The sequence below is a fragment of the Hibiscus syriacus genome, unplaced genomic scaffold, assembly GCF_006381635.1.
Source record: "Hibiscus syriacus cultivar Baekdansim isolate YM2019G1 unplaced genomic scaffold, ASM638163v2 tig00116962_pilon, whole genome shotgun sequence".
NCBI classification, from domain to species: Eukaryota; Viridiplantae; Streptophyta; class Magnoliopsida; order Malvales; family Malvaceae; genus Hibiscus; species Hibiscus syriacus.
In genome coordinates this window covers 877,067-894,149 of record NW_024063488.1, presented here as the reverse complement: position 1 = coordinate 894,149, position 17,083 = coordinate 877,067, and the positions used below count along the sequence as shown (strand labels likewise).

Sequence of the window (17,083 nt, the reverse complement as noted above, 5' to 3'; positions counted from 1 at the left end):
GACAATTCTCAATGGTATGTCCTTGAGCTCCGGCATGATATTCACAATGAATGTTGATGCCATACCAATTTGGATACGGAGGTTGGAATGGTTTTATGTAATATGGAGCCACTTCTCATGCTTCAAGTAGCTTTTCATATAACTCTTTATATGATATAGGTATAGCATCAACATGAGAACCGTTTTTTGTCTTGGATTGAACCTGATTTTTAGATACTGGGAGCATACTAAACTTCGATGATTTCTTCTCTTCTCTAGGAGCTTTTACAGTTGTCATCATTTCCTGGGTATCTCCAGACGATTTGTGAATATGAATGATGATTGTCTGTAACTTCTCCAATTGATTAGGACCAGAAGTCCCTTGCATATCTGAAATTGCAAGATTATGTTCATTGATCTCTATATCTTTTTGTGCAGAAATCTCTTTTCCTTTGGTCAAGACAGATATTCTTTCCATCATCTTGGACATCTGCTCTCTTATTTGTCGTATCTCCTTCTACTCTTCAATGGGCATACAATCTTTGGGTGCATAGCTCTCTTCTATCCTCGGAGTTCCCTCGAGATGCCATTCCTTGACCACGTCATATTTCATTCGATCATAAAACTTTTTGTCCATTTATGATTTCTTTCCAATTTGATGAACAGTCTTTCAAGTCAACACATTTTGGTTATGCCATGATCATGCAATGCAGACGAAAGAAATCAATATAAACAAGTTAGAGTAAAACAAAATGTATGAAAAATAAAAATGGGAAGGGAAAAAAATAAATTGGTTAGTACCAAGAAAGATTCTATCTATCAAGGTATATAATGTATCCTAACCTCATGCTTTTTAGTTCCATGCTTTGTTTGGAAAAATTAACCTAACCGCATGATTTTTAGTTCGCATGCATATATTCAGAGATAAAAATAATAAATTAAAAGCTAAAGCTTATTTCTCCTTTGTGTACACCTATGGACAGAGTTTCAGTACTTCTTAGATCAAGTGAAGTACTAGGGTTTATTATATGCAGGGTTTCAGTTCTAGGAGTAAAGGTACCCGAATTGTCCTTGTTAGTGCCCCCTTGGGCTGCTAACCCTCTATCCTAGTCCATCACAGACTAAAGTGGATCGAGTTCAATTCGAGGGGTTACACTCCTCTATGCCTGACACGGAGAATAAATTCTCACGAAGACATAGAGCATATGAATCCCGAAAGCTACTTGCTAGGTCTAACACGGAGAATAAATTCTCACGAAGACGTCGCTTTCACTCACTCTTAAAAGGGACAAATCTCAGTTATAGAGATTATGTTTATGCAATGCAAGTGTTGTGTGTGAGGAGAAATGTTCAAACCTCTGACAGAAACATAGATAATGAAATAAATTACTTGAAAATAAAATGAAACATTAATAAAATAATATATATAAATATTATGAAAATAATAAATATATATATATAAATTTCGAAAAGAAAGAATTAAAAATTAAATATATGAATTTTTAATTTCTAATTAATAGAGACAATTTATAATTGATTTTGAAGCTTGACCAGATTGTGTCCCCAGTGGAGTCGCCAAGCTGTCGTAACCAGTTTTCGTCCGGGCACGAATTGTTTTTTACTTGGCGGGAAAAATAATGTGGATAAAAAATAATTAAAAAATGGTTTGAGAGTCGCCATCGGCCTTTTGGATCAGGTAGGTCGAATACCTAAAAATTACCTTTTAAAAGAGTTTTTTAAGAAAACATCAGTTAAAAGATAAACTGATATGCGTTTAACCAAAAATTCGTTCTTTTTAGAAATAAAAAGGGATTCGTGGTCGGTTACGTTTAGGGAAGGATTAGCACCCCTATAACGCCCAAAATTGGTACTTATTAATTATAAATTGTCTCTATCAAAAATTCAAATATATTTAATTCATAATTCTGTTAAGTTTATTAATATATTAATATATATATATTTTATTAAACAATATATTTATTTATTTAGAAATATCAGAAAAGGGCTTCTAGGTAAATAATAAATTAAATATACTGCAAATAAACATATAAAATAATAAATTAAATTAAAATATAAATAAATAGTGACTGAAATAAATAAAAATTAAAACTATAGTATTAAAATATAAAAAGGTAATAAAACTTATAAATAAATGAAAGTAATGATTAAAATATGACATATTAAAATTAAATGCCTAATTCGAAGTATTATAAACTATAGGTATTAACAGTGTGATTTATCCTATATTAATTAATTCGGTATATAAATATAAATTAATAAAATTATAAGGGACTAGTATGGGTATTTATCCTTAAATATAAATATATAAACTGGTAATGACTAAATTATAAATAATTAAAAATACAAAACTGAATTGAAATAATTATAAGTTGATTGTAGTGACTAATTTGTAAAGAATACATAATTGGAGTGACTGCGGGAAGGGTTTGTCCATGATTGAAATTACATCAAGGCCCTCACCAAAACTACGTCGTTTTGGTGAGGGTATTTATAGCCTCTTATAACCGGCCTTAAAGGCCAAATTTCTCATTTGTTCTTTCCTCTTCTCTCTCTAGTTGAGAGAAGAATTTTTTCTCTGCCTTCTCTCTAGAAACCTCCCACCGGAGGTTGGCCGGCCACCAGTCGGCGCTCAAGTTCTGACGCCGATCGCCACCGTCGGACCTACCCTTATTTACCCCTAGAAATCCCTTACTAGCTCCGGACCTAGAATAAACCGAATATTACCTTCGGTTACCGACAGTTTCCGACGACGCTTGGGCTTGCCCTCTGTTCGTGGTTATTGTGGCTCTCTGTCTTCCATTCTTCTCTCCGTTTTTCTTTTTTATTTTCTGGTGCTCCTTTTCCTTCGCAGGTATAGTGGCTTTTTATAGCCACCATGGAGCCTTGCTCGGACCGGTCATGAAGATGGGTTTCGGTGAGTCACCGAACTTGTGGTGACTCACCGAAGAATGAAGACGCGTGGAGGGGTCGTGGCAGCTGCTGAGGACGGCGGCGTGGTGGTTGAAGCACCTGGCATTGAAAACGTCGGTAGCGTCGGTTGGACCACCTGGCAGAGGAAACGGCAGCCGCGTGGTGCATCAGAGGTGTCTGGAAACTCTTGAGATGGCGGCGGCTGGGATGTGTGAAACCCTAGTTGGGTTTAGGGTTCTATTGGGCTAGCTGATCGGGCCTGTACTGGATTGGGCCACCGTGTCTTGGGCCTTATGGGTCTGATTGTAATTAGGCCCCAATTTTGGGCCTTGTATATTTATATATTTTATATATATATATATATATACATATTTAATAATAATAATAATTTTAATAATAATAATAATAAAAATAATAATATGAAAAAATTAATGTTTACAATGTGTTTGTAAATATATGTTTCGATTTGATTGTGTAGGTTATTATATGTAAATGTGGCGAACTATGTACTTTGGTTCAATTAGAGCACGTCAGATAACATCTGTGATGATTTAATAAATTTCGACAAGCTATTATAATAATGTGTAAAGAATGATTATGTTTTTGCTTCACTCCAATTGTGGTAAGTGATTATATGACTATGACGCGAATTTAGATGTTTGATGTGATAAATTAGACCAAACTGAGTTACGTACTTTTACTTTATCATAATGTAAATTTTGTAAAAGCCTAACCTGAGTTAACTGTGTACAAGTTTTGTATAGATTTCGATCTTTGGTGAACAATTAATATGGAACCTACACATTATTAGTGATTGGATGGGACAGTAGTCATATTTTTATAACATGTTTTTCAAATAATTTTCATGATATTTTTAATTTTTGCATATTTATCTACACTTTAAAGAGTACATTGAGTTTTCTAGTTCACCCCTTAATTTTATTATTTCAAATATAGCTAGACTCTAAACTTTTGGACTTGGCATATGAAGGGTCAACCATTTTTCGCTTTTATATTTCATTGCGACACTTTTATCCGTCTCTTGATTATTTTGGGTGACATGGGACTTTGTTACTAAATATGTACGTAGAACCTATCAAGTGACTTCAGTAGTTAAGGGGAATATTATTCTCCCTATAGGTCATGGGTTCTAACAATTGTGTCTGTAGGGTTGGGTTGTCAATGATTAAGAAAGATTTTGAATATATATTATCTTTTAATCACACAAACTATTCGACAAAATTATGTATGTACGTATAACTTCATATATATCTAATATTTTGTATACACGATGATTATATGATTTTTTTGTACTATTATATATATAAATATAGACTTAACTTACTAAACTTTATATACTACATCATTTGTTAATAAATAAATATTTTTCGGCAAATTTATGTATTCAAAAAAATATACATTTTTAAAAAAAATATGTGGGATAGAGTATGTGACTGGTGATGATGTATGGTGATACATTTTCAAACAATGTTACCTGTATTGTCTAAAGTGATACTTAAATTCTTTCTTTTAATTCTCTAACCTTTCGACATATCATAAATCACATACTATATAAGATATTTACATAGCGAGAAGGTGATGTAAAAAACCAAAAATCCCGGTTTCTACTTTTAATTCTCTAACCTTTCAATATATCATAAATTATACATTCTCTCATTGTACATGCAAATCTCCAATTACTGCTTTGATTTAATAAAAATGGACTTTAAATAATTAAATACTTCTTTATTTAAATCGTAATAAGTTTTTCGTATTCCAGTTTCTTATTATCGAACTATGACATATGACATTTATTAAATAAATTATTTGAGGTATAAATCATCATATTTAATTTGATATTTTTGAGTACTAAAATTTATGAATAATGATTCGGGTCGTTTATGTTTATCAAAATTTGATTCTAATATCTGAACACAGTTTAGGGGGATTGCAGACGATGTTGGTGTTGAAATGTTGGATGTTACAAGCCTTTATACAAACATTGGGAAGCTAGCAAAATAGACTAATTTGGATGGTTTTATTAGTTTCTCCATGATGCGAAATTCAGAATCCATGATCTTTATTCTTGATCATGTTTGTGAATAGGGAGAGAATAATCACAATTTTGAAATCTCGAATGTTATATTTTTATTCAGATCATAGTTAATAGTTAAGTTAGATTTTGTTGTAATTTTAGTGATAGAAAATTATTTGATATTTTGTGAAGAAGATTTAAAAACATATTATACTTCGGAGCTTCTATTGTAAAGAAAAAACTCTTCAAAGATCTCATTACGCGAAGATTAATACTAATAAGTTAAAACACTAACAAATTACTTGAAAAATTTAATAGGGTTTATCAAAACGTAGCAAGGGTCCTTTTTTAATACTAATAAATACGAAGACGATGTTAAATTGTAGGTCAAGGGCAAGGCTGCTAAGATGCTAGTTGGAGATATAAGCATCGACTGTTCTTTCACAACTAAAACAATGGATGTAGACGAAACAAACCTACTGGGGACCTTGATAGAGTAAATGACAAATTCACATGAAATGAATCAAATAAGACAAAACAAAGTGACCCCATCAAACCTAGTTTTCGTGCGAGTCTCCAGGAAGACATAACAGATCCAGGTTTCCTGTGAAACGACATTTTTTATTGACAATAAAGCCAGATGCTACCCTCACCAGAAGAACCACAACAACTAGCAGCCATTGTCATTTATGATGCCATTTAGTTTCCTTTCCAAAACTTCAGAGCAGATCTGCCCCATCATGTGGTAGAATGACATTAGATCAGATAATTGTTCAACCGACATCTTCCCCATTACATTTCTAGCCAATTTTTCCCTTTCTTCGTTTAACTTCAGTTTCTCAATGTAATGGCTCCCGTTTCTCACTGTTGCTCCCATCTGCTTCAGCCTAATCTCTTGCTGCACACTAAGAGCTGTGTTTGACTGCAAAAACAAACCATCTCACTCAATAAATTAACCAATTCAATAATCTAAAAAGCAAACTCTTTGAATATATACCTCCAAAAATTCTGCACCAGCTTCAAGTTCAGATTCTTTAGAAGGATGCATCTCGTTTCCTGCAGTGTATAAATTCTTTGCAAGTGAGAAGCTTCGGACTATGACTTTCCTCTTGTTCTCCATTTCCTTGTTAAGCTTCAATGGCTTTGGCAAAGATGTCGAGCTATTGAGTTTCTTCTGATATGCAATTACAGCCTTCACAAATTCCTGCACAAATTATCCAGAATCAGAAAACAAATTCAAAAAAACCCCAAATCAAATAAGGTATGGATCTAGGCAAACCTGATAAGCAGATGGGAATCCTGGATAATCAAATTCTTCAGATTCAGGTCGCCTCATTCTCTCAGGATGAAATTGAAGTCCCATTATAAATTTACCCTCTTCTGGATTATAGGCATCTGGATCATAGAATCCTTCGATCAAGCCATCCGGTGCAAAAGCCATCGGCACAAATCGTTGTGCCAATCGCTTTACACCTTGATGATGATAACTATTGACAAGAATATCCATTTTCCCTTCTTCCAAAGAATCCTTAAACCAGCACTGCAAAGGGGTATTCTCCACTACTCTCACCGAATGTCTATGCCCATCGTAATTATCATAATCCATGTGGACTACCCTTTGATTTTCCGGTAATTTCCTTGTCAATTCTTTGTCGATATCTTGATAAAGGGTACCACCGCAAGCAACGTTTAAAACCTGTGAACCCCTGCAAATTCCCAGATAAGGAATGTTCCTTTCAAGGCAAAGCTTTGCTAGCCTTAACTCGATCGAATCTTTCTCTTTATCGACGGCCGTATCACTTGCATGCAGTCTCCTGATTTCTTCAACTTCTTCAGGCCAAAGGCCGGATATTTCGGTTTCATATAAAGACGGATCAATATCTTCTCCTTCACAGAGAAGAACACCATGGATTGGCTCGAAACTATCCAATAACATATGAACCCCACTAACTCGTGGAACAATCACAGGAACTGCACCGTAGGTGACTATAAGATCAAGATGATATTCACCTGCAATTTTTAACACCCAAAATTCCATCAGAAAAAAAAAGGATTACCATTAACCAATCAGGGATCTAAAAAGCTTACCAACAAAATCTACAAATTTGTTCTTGCGAACGCTACGTCTAGAGACGATAAGAACACGAGGGAGGATGACGGAAAGATCATTGTTGAGAGCCATATAAATATATAAAGAGTGGATTATTTGATTGAATTCTGGAAATTCTGGAAATTCTATCAAATACTGATTGTGTTAGCGCTTGTTTGGGTTTGAAGAGGTATTTATAAGATGGATAGAGGTTTTGGTTGGATATAATGGTAAAGAGGAAAACGATGGGAGATTAAATAAGAGAGGTGAGCAGAGCCCCGGCGCCGCATGCGACCCAAATTCATTTTAAACGACTTCCTTCATTTCTTTGAAATTCTAAAATTACATAAAGGGATTAAAAAAAATAGGGTAAAATATACCAATAGTTATTAAACTATTCTAAAATAATCTTTTTAACTATTAAAGTTTTATAAATTATAAAACGATCATTAAAATTATCAAGCTATTACATAATGATCCTTAAATTTATTAAAAATTATCACTATTCTATAATATGTCATAACTATTTTGCAATAATTTGATAAATTTAATAATTATTTTAACACTTTTAAAACTTTAATGACTTGAAAAATTATTTTAACATAGTACAGTGATTATTTGTTTACTTTATACACAAATAATAATAAAGAATTAAATATTTTATTTTATTGCTACCTCAAGTAAACATGGATGACAATAGGTCAGGTTAAGATAAGTTTTCGACCGACTTGACCACATTCAAGAAATATACTCTCTACTAAAATTTGACTCCACCCAAAACGTATATCTCCTCCACTAGAATTCGGCCTAACCCGAAAAGTATACCCTCTCTACAAAAAATTATCTAACCCGAGTTTAGGGAGAGCTCACTCAACCTAAATTTTGAAACAAAAGCTCACATCCTGATCTCATCCAACATAAATATATATAAAAAAAATATTTTTGCTCAACAAAATATAAAAATAAGTATTATAACAATTGTCTCTAAATATATAGAAGAAAATTATATTATTATTCTGAATCAGGTCGAGTCAAAAAATATTTACTCTAAACTCAAATTCGATTCGATCTCGTCCTTCACAATGTTTGACTCAGTCCTAATTTAAAAACCAAATTAGGTAAATTATACTAAAGACAACTTAACTATTGCCCCTTTTCAATTTTACCATCAATTTCCCAATTTTATTAATCATGCCACTTAATTATAATAAATTTTAAATTTGACCTAGTGGCTATGTATAGGAAACCCATTTAAGGGGGGCAAAAGTGCCAAAATAATGATGTGGGATTTTTTAATTCCTAAACTAAAGCACTCATCTGATTTATTCCTGATATAGGGTGTTTTCTACATGAATTTGGGATCTCTCGACTTCTTTAGAGGGTGTTGAATTGTTTCTTGGATCTCTAGGCGTCTTTAATAGAAATGTAGGAAAAAAATTGGCATTTTTACACAAATATCACCTTAACATAAATTAATTACTTGTTAGGCACTGTTTAAGTATATTTTACGAATCTAGCAAATTATTGTATTATTTTATTTTTTAATTATTTTATTTAAATATTTTTTTTTGCAGTTATAAAATGCTTCGTTTGGATGGAAATTTGTATAAGTTAACGGAAACAATGATGTTTACGGTGCATGGGTTGCGCCTTAAATAATTATATTCATATTTCTCGACTTTTAAACTTTTCTCTTGGCTATAAATATGCTCTCAACCCGTAAACATTCACAGCAATCCTCTCAACTAGGAGAATGTCGTCGCTTCAGTACAAATATCCAACATCATTGTTTCCGTTAACTTATACAGATTTACATCCAAAAGCAGACCGCTTTCTATTTTATAACTGCAAAAAAAATAAAATATTTAAATCAAATAATTAAAAAATCAAATAATACAATAATTAAATAAAATACTAACAAAATATTAAATATAACGTAGCAGATCGCTTTCCATTTTATAACTGCAAAAAATAAAATATTTAAATTACTTACCCTCTAAGTTTTCCTAGAATATACTATACGTATATGATTTTGAAAGGGTAAAAAACGCATCAAAAAGTGTTAAGTGGTAATTGGTAGACACAATTGTATTGTGTAATTTAATACGTGAATAATTTTATAGAAAGTATTTAAAAATTTGCTAGATTCATAAAATATTCTTAAACAGTACCTAACAAGTAATTAATTTATGTTAAGGTGATATTTGTGTAAAAATGCCAATTTTTTCTGCATTTATATTAAAGATGTCTAGAGATCAAAAAAACAATCCAACACCCCCTAAAGACGCCGAGAGATCCCAAATTCCTGTAGAAAACACCTTATATCAGGAATTAATCAGATTAGTGCTTTAGTTTAGGAATAAAAAAATCCCACATCATTATTTTGGCACTTTTCCCATTTAAGGGGTTCATAGTTTGATTCTCTTCACTCTTAAATGTATCAATTTATTTTCTTTGATTTTATTTAAAATAATTAGGTAGAAACATATATCTTCATCTAATTAATCTAAATAAAATTAATATTTAAAATAAGGGTAAAGTATAGTAATGGTCATTGAACATTTCTGAAGCTTGCATTTAGGTCCCCTAACTTTTAAAACTTTTAATACAGTCCCCAAACATTTAATCCGTTTGTAATATGGTCCCCGCACCTATGAAAATTAGGGTAAATTATATAAATAGTCACTAAACTTTTTAGGTACTTGAATTTAGATCCCCCAACTTTTAAAACTTACAAAACAATCCTCAATTTCATTCTAAAACACAAATTCTAAAGTAATTCAATTTCATTCTAAACCCTAAATTCCAAAATAATTCAATTACATTCTAAACCCCAAATTCTAAAATACTTCAATTTCTGTCTTTTTTTATAAACGACGCCAATGTCACTAAATTATTAATTAATTTACTTTTTATATTTAAAAACATATGATAATTTTTTAATATTAATTTAAAGACATGAAAATTTTTCAATAGTAAGAATATATGATAATAATTCATTTATTTAAAAATAAATATATTTCTAATTATTTGTGTATGTTTTTATATCTAATCATATGTGTTAATATATTTTATATCTTTCATATAAATATTAAGACTACATAAATAGCATAGTCAAAATTTTATATATGACTTATGTTAATTATAGTAATGATGTATAAATATATTTTATTTTTATATTATTTCTATTATAATTAAAATATAAATATTACCATGATAATTAAATATTTATTTACTTATTACATCGAATATTTTTTGTAGAAAAATTATTTAATAAAATCATAAAAAACACAATAACAAAATAAACAGTGAAGTTGACTACTTCAAAAATAAAATAAAAAAAATCAATAATTTAATATAATATACCCTAAGTTGATGATAACAAACAACTCAAAAAGAGATGGGGTTTGTGCCATGTTTTCATAACGTACGTAAACTTTCTATTTCATTGTCACGTATTCTTTTAGTTCTAGCACGATCTATTTTTTAATTTTCTAATACACTTAACAAAATTATATTTTAACTCGTTAAGTGGTTTCATAGGTAAAAAAATGTTATTTTCTTTAAAAGTTTTAAATTCAAACAATTGTGTTTGTAGGGTATATCTATATTATTACTAAATTAAAAAATTTGAATAAATACTATCTTATAATCACATCAAACTATTAAAAAACTAAATTATAATTGAAATAAATAAAAATTATAAGGATGTCAATTGGGGATTTTGATTCTTAATTTTTTCATTGAGAGATTGTGTTTTTTATTCAATTTCTTCCATAATCAATTTTTATATTTAAATTATTGAAGGTCACTAAATTTACATTTACGAGGAGGGAGTGTATTTTTTTTCTTCACAAAAGTAAAAAAATCAAAACGCTATCACGTTCTTAAAGATAATCTAGTATATTCCTCCTTAAATTGAAATATTTTAGAATTTGGGTTTTAGAATGTAATTGAATTATTTTGGAATTTAGGGTTTAGAATGAAATTGAATTACTTTAGAATTTGGGGTTTAGAATGAAATTGAGGAATGTTTTGTAAGTTTTAAAAAGTTAGGGGACCTAAATTCAAGTGTCTGAAAAGTTCAGTGACCATTTATATAATTTACCCTAATTTTCATAGGTGCGGGGACCATATTGCAAGTGGATTAAATGTTGGGGGACTGTATTGCAAGTTTTAAAAGTTGAGGGACCTAAATGCGAGCTTCAGAAATATTCAGTGACCATTACTATACTTTACCCTTAAAAATAATTAGGTTTTGATATGTATCACCATCTCACTGGTTCGAATAAAACTAACACAAAATAGCACGACAATGATGAATAAAAGAGAGAAAATGATGTGAAAAATTAGAGAAAATCATGTTAATATCGTCGTTAAATATTTAACTATTAATGACTAAGATATAAAAAATAATGTTGGTGACGCTTTTGTTAAAAAATGGTTTGATAATGAAAAATACGAAATAAATAATAAGTTGATGACTATTTGTGTAGTTTTGAATGTTATCGGTTGGAAAAAGAAAAAGAAAAAAAGGAACCAAAAGTTTGGTATACATTACACAAATTTGGGGGCTAATTCATTAGGTGGTGATCAATTAAAAGAATGCTCAAAATTGGCTTTGCCTCCTTTTACCTATGGTTTTTGGAAAAGGAAATTCAAGTTTGTCTTCATACTTTTCTATTACAATTTCTTTAACGCACGCACACGCATATATATATTAATGTTATTTTTACTTTTATCAAAAAAATTTATTGTCCTCCCAGTTTTGAAGTTTCGCCTTGATTAATCTGGACTGATTCGAGTCGCACAACTGACTTTGGTAAGTAATTCTCCCAGCAGGAATTTTTTACAAATACAAAGACTTGAACTCGAGACCTTACTTAAGTGATATCAAGCTAGTTACCACTTGAACTAACCATTGTTAATTACTTTTATCATATTAATCTTAAATAATAATTTACTAATATATATAGCACAATAGAAAGAAAAAAATCAAACAAATTTTAGGTTAAGTAATACTATCCTACATAAAATAAACCTATTATTTTTCTACTCATCTTTAAATTTAAAATTTTATAAACTCAGCCATTAACAAAATATCGAAAAAAATATAATTATATAATATGATTTGTGACTGAATATATGTAAAGTTTTTCAAGGCTGAATCATAATCTGGTTCAAAGTGTGCGTAAACTTATATTATATATTATCATCAATTAAGGACAAACTTATTTTATATATTTTGGATAAGCATGTTTAATTAATGTAGTATTTTGAGTTGTGATTAGCAAATGTCTATGTTCGTTAGAAATTTGTCGTTCTACTTAATTGACGAAACAAATAGGAATAATAGATTTTAAAATGCAACGTGTTTTGGTTTAGTTAGGAAGAACAACAATGTTTAAAATTTAAAATTATCTATAAAAAACGTGGCCAATTGATTTTAAAAAGTGGTAGGTGGGAGGTCCGTGCACCACTAATGTCCATTTATAATAAAATAAATCTAAAATGAGAGTTTATGTTAATCATGTCCCTGTTAATAAAATCATTAAGTCAGATTGTATTTTTATGTGTTTGAAAAAAATAAAATTTATGTTAAACTATGATTGAAACTAATTACATATTTAGATAAATTTGAAGATGAAATTTAAATATTCAAAAGTTTGATGATCAATTTAAAATGATGGTCATAGTTTAAAAATAAAATTAGAATACTCAGAAGTTTGAATTTTAATTTAGAGGTAGAATCATAGTTTGATACTGAAACTGAAATATTCAAAAATTTATAAACTAATTTAAAACGAAGATCATAATTTGAAGACATATGATATAATTAATTCTTCTTGAAAATACATTTGAATGAATATCCTAATATCAGTATTTACATATGTGTTCGAATTTGCTAATGGATAATAATTAAAATATTAAAAATCAAATGTTATGGAAACATATTTTTCTTTATCCAAAAAAAAAACAAATCCTTATATGATAAATAGAGAAATGTGTGGGACGAGTCAAAGCTGACGTGGAGAAAGCTATGAGCTTAGGGGATTGGATTTGGATTAGCATATGATGTGGAGAAGGGCGCCGGGTGGATAATCAGGCTGGTGCATGCACTTATCCCATTAACTTAAATATTTGGATATATTATCTACTGAATATTATATTTGAGCAACACGCCATCAAAAGGTCAGAAATGGAAAGATCATACAAATGATGTTTAAGTAATTTTTTTACTGAAATTTTAAAGGAAATAAATTAATCGCTTACGTTATTAATTTATAATAAAATGATCATTATATAGTTATCCCGTTAAATTAATGTATGACAACGTTAACAAAAAAGGTTAATATTTAGTTTTACTCCTAAATTACTACTAAAACATCAAATAGGTCACTAAATAATAATTTTATATATAATTTATTCCAAATCGTTATAATATTTATTTTTTTATTAGAGTAAGTTTACCCTGGGTTTGGTATTTAGGGGTTTTTTTCACTTTAGAATTTTTATATTGAACTAAGACAATGAAATGTGGATTTTTTCCCCTTCTGGGACGCAGATATCCAAGAATAGAAGAGCTTAAGTGAGGAATTGGAGTGGCAAAATTTTGGGTTGATAATCGTGAATTCTATACGAAGGATGGAAAGCAATTGCATGGCAAAAAAGTTCACTTTTTTTTAGTTCCACATACCATGGTTTCAAATGTGCTTTATTTCTATATAAATTTAGATTTGAAGCTTGATCTACTTGATCGATCGATCTCTAATATGTCATACAAGAGTGTTTGAACTGAGAAGAAGAGTTCCTTTCAAACATGTTTTATTTTATTGAGCATATAAGTCTATTCCTTTAGTGCCGGGTTGAATCTTATTACCGGGTTGTTTGGTTCAAGGTATATCTTATTACCAGGAGAATGAATTCTCATTCCCCCGTTTGGTTGACCAACATTTCCAGCCCCCGGTAATCTTTTATTACCAATAGTAGATTTTTTGGGATATATTACCGGGAATGTGATTACCCTTTCCCTTAGGTATTGTTGGATTATCAGCGTTTTGGACTAAAATGCCCTTAAATTTTTTATTTAAATATCCTTCTTCTATCGTTGAATAATAAAAATTCTACGAAGGTTAAATTACAAATTTATCCTTAAACTATTTTAGATTTACAAAAAAATCTATAATTAAAATTTTATATGAAGTTCAGGGGTTAAAATAAAAAATTACCCTTTCATTAAACCTATTTATCTTTTTAATTTTGTAAAAAAATTATATAAATTTTATGAATTTAAAATTTTTAAAATATATATATAAATTAATTATAGTAATATTATAGTAAAATTCATCTTGTTAAAAAAAATAAATATATAATAAGGACAATTTGGTAAAATATACATTCCAATAATATTTTATTCCTTTAACCAAATATTGTAATCTTGCATTCCTGTTAAACCAACCAAATACAAAATAAAACATTCACAGTAATCTTATTCCTGGTAATCTTTTATTCCCACTGATAATCTTATATTCCTTGAATCAAACGCACCCTAAGTGTGAAAGTAATTTAAGTGTTGTTATTAAGTTTGGTACGCGAGTTGTGACATTAATTCAGGTTGGTCCTTTCAAACATGACTTCAGTTGGGTTAGTATGGATTAAGAACAGTACTTTTTCCATTAGTAGTTTACTGTTAATTTATTTTTCTGCCTTGTGTTTGTTACTTACACTAATTGGATTTCTTTTAGTTTTAAATATCTCTATTAAATTTTATCATCTGTTGAGCTCATGTATTCACTTCCATCTTCAAAAGGACATGAGTGTGGATAATTTTTTTATTATTCAAGAGATTCAACATTGTTTTCACTACTATTAGAAAATCTATAATAAAAACTGTTTGTTTGATCGAAGGTGCCTGCCCCGAAGTGGCAGGAGGCATTATAGATGATTTGCTTATGACTTGGGACGCGTGCATCTGCCAACATTACATACATGAATTTACACTTGGTATTCTTTATTGAGCTCAAGGCACCATTTTTCTTAACATTAACTTGGTTAACGAGTTGTATTTCAAGTTTCAACCAACATAAATAGACCTGTTATAGTTGAGAATCTCTGTTGTTCGTATCCTTTATAAAGACAAATCCTTAATTAAAGAAGCTACCGATTGGTGTTTTTTTAGTGGGAAAATTTGTTTATATAGACTCTGGTATTGTTGTTGTTGGTGCATAAAAGCATTTGAGAATTTTAACTTCTAAAGCCTAGAGTTAGTATTTTTATTTCCCATCTTTTCCCTTTGCCAATTGCCATCGTTAATATTGTGCAAACGAGGAAGGCGATGTTACAATATTTCAGTTCCTCTTCATTTATGAGACGTAAACATGAGGGGGGGGGGGGGAAGCATGCTAATCAACATGTGGTCAAGTGTTACAGATACGAGGGAGATGCTTTGCCTTTTGACCGCCAAATCATCACAGATCTCAGAGAGGTGCTTTTTGACCTTGTTGTTGGTGGGGTGTTTAGAAAAAATTGAAAATTAAAGGTATTTTATATTTTAGCGGTAGTTTAAGGATAAAATTAAATATATTAATATTTTTGTTAACGTTAGTGATCAATTTGTTGTTTTTGCAACTTTAGTAGGTAAAATAAAAACTTACTCAAACATTAGTGATCATTTGTGTTGTTTACCCTTTAACTTATTCAAGTATAAAGAATTAAGGATTATTGTAAATAAGTTCCTCTCTTTTTCTTAAAGCCATAATTTCACTTTTAGTCTTTAATGTTTATTTTATTTTTCAATATTATTCTTAAGTATCTTTGTGATCAATTATGACCTTTTTAATCTTATTGATCACTTTTAGATGGAAGATTTTGTACGATTATTAGTTGATTAATTAGCATTACTATTTGGTGATGTGACATTTTTGGTATATTAAATTACTGAGTGATAATATTTAATCTTGGATTTAAAATCGTTGAATAGGTGAAAATATATAATTGAGGAGAATAATAGGAAATGAGAAGGTATTCACTAAAAAAACTTAGAAATTAATCCCAAGGATAATAGCTAAAATAATCTTTGAAAAAAATTACCAAAATAATCCACCTCAAACATTATTTCCCATACTAGGACAATTGCTATAGTACCTTCATAAGGCTCCAGGAGTGCATGGAGTCTTCAGTTGAAGACTCCAAGACGGCTATGCGTTTTCAACTTTAGGAAAACTAAAGACGCGTGAAAATTCGTGCTTCTTCCATCAGAAAATTGATGTTACACGATGTTCTTGACGTCCTCTCTTTGACACTATAGCAATAATCTTAGATCATAAAATAATATGGTGAGAGTCTTATACAAGGAATTTTTTCCCACTACTCTACATAAGCGAGGAAGCTATTAATGCATCTATTTTCATTCATCCAATTACACAATGTAAAAATTCTTAGTTTTTCATAGATTTAGGACGGTTAGATAAGTGAAAATAAACTACTCAAATTAACGGTAGGAAATGTGAATATATTCTATGGAACAAATAAAGAGTTAATCTCATTCTTCTATTTTCACTTATCCAATGGTCCTAAACCTGTGAAAACTATAAAATGCATTGTATAATTGGATCATAACCATATATAAGGTTAGAATTCACTTACACAATGTAAAAAAAAATTAGTTTTACATTGATTTAGGATAATTGGATGAGTGGAAATAAATAACTTAGATTATATCCTCGTTTTTTTTCAATGAATATCTTCTTTAAGCAATTTATCATCTATTTCACTCATTCAACTATCCTAAATTAGTGTAAAACTTTCTTTTATTCTATATTGTGTAATTGGATCTTACTTTATGTGTTAAGATCCACTTACACTGTAAAAATCTTTTAGTTTTACACAGATTTAGGACCGTTGTATGTGTAAAAATAGATTGAGATTAACTCCTTGTTCTTTTTCGAATGAATATCTTCTTATTTATTACCGTTAATCTTATTCTTCTATTTTCACTTATTTAACAATCTTAAATCTATATAAAACTAAAAAAGTTTTGTAATATCATA

At 29.8% G+C, this 17,083-nt stretch overlaps 1 protein-coding gene across 1 annotated transcript; it reads right to left on the bottom strand.

Moving 5' to 3' along the window:
* Positions 1-5,561: 5,561 nt before the first annotated feature.
* Positions 5,562-7,179, bottom strand: LOC120190741 (putative glutamine amidotransferase GAT1_2.1). The gene is made up of 4 exons (XM_039193777.1): positions 7,034-7,179; positions 6,225-6,955; positions 5,943-6,149; positions 5,562-5,867 (listed from the first exon to the last, which is right to left on the bottom strand). The coding sequence occupies exons 1-4, from the start codon at positions 7,125-7,127 to the stop codon at positions 5,616-5,618; spliced, it is 1,284 nt and encodes a 427-aa protein (XP_039049708.1). The 5' UTR covers positions 7,128-7,179; the 3' UTR covers positions 5,562-5,615.
* Between the last annotated feature and the right edge of the window lie 9,904 nt (positions 7,180-17,083).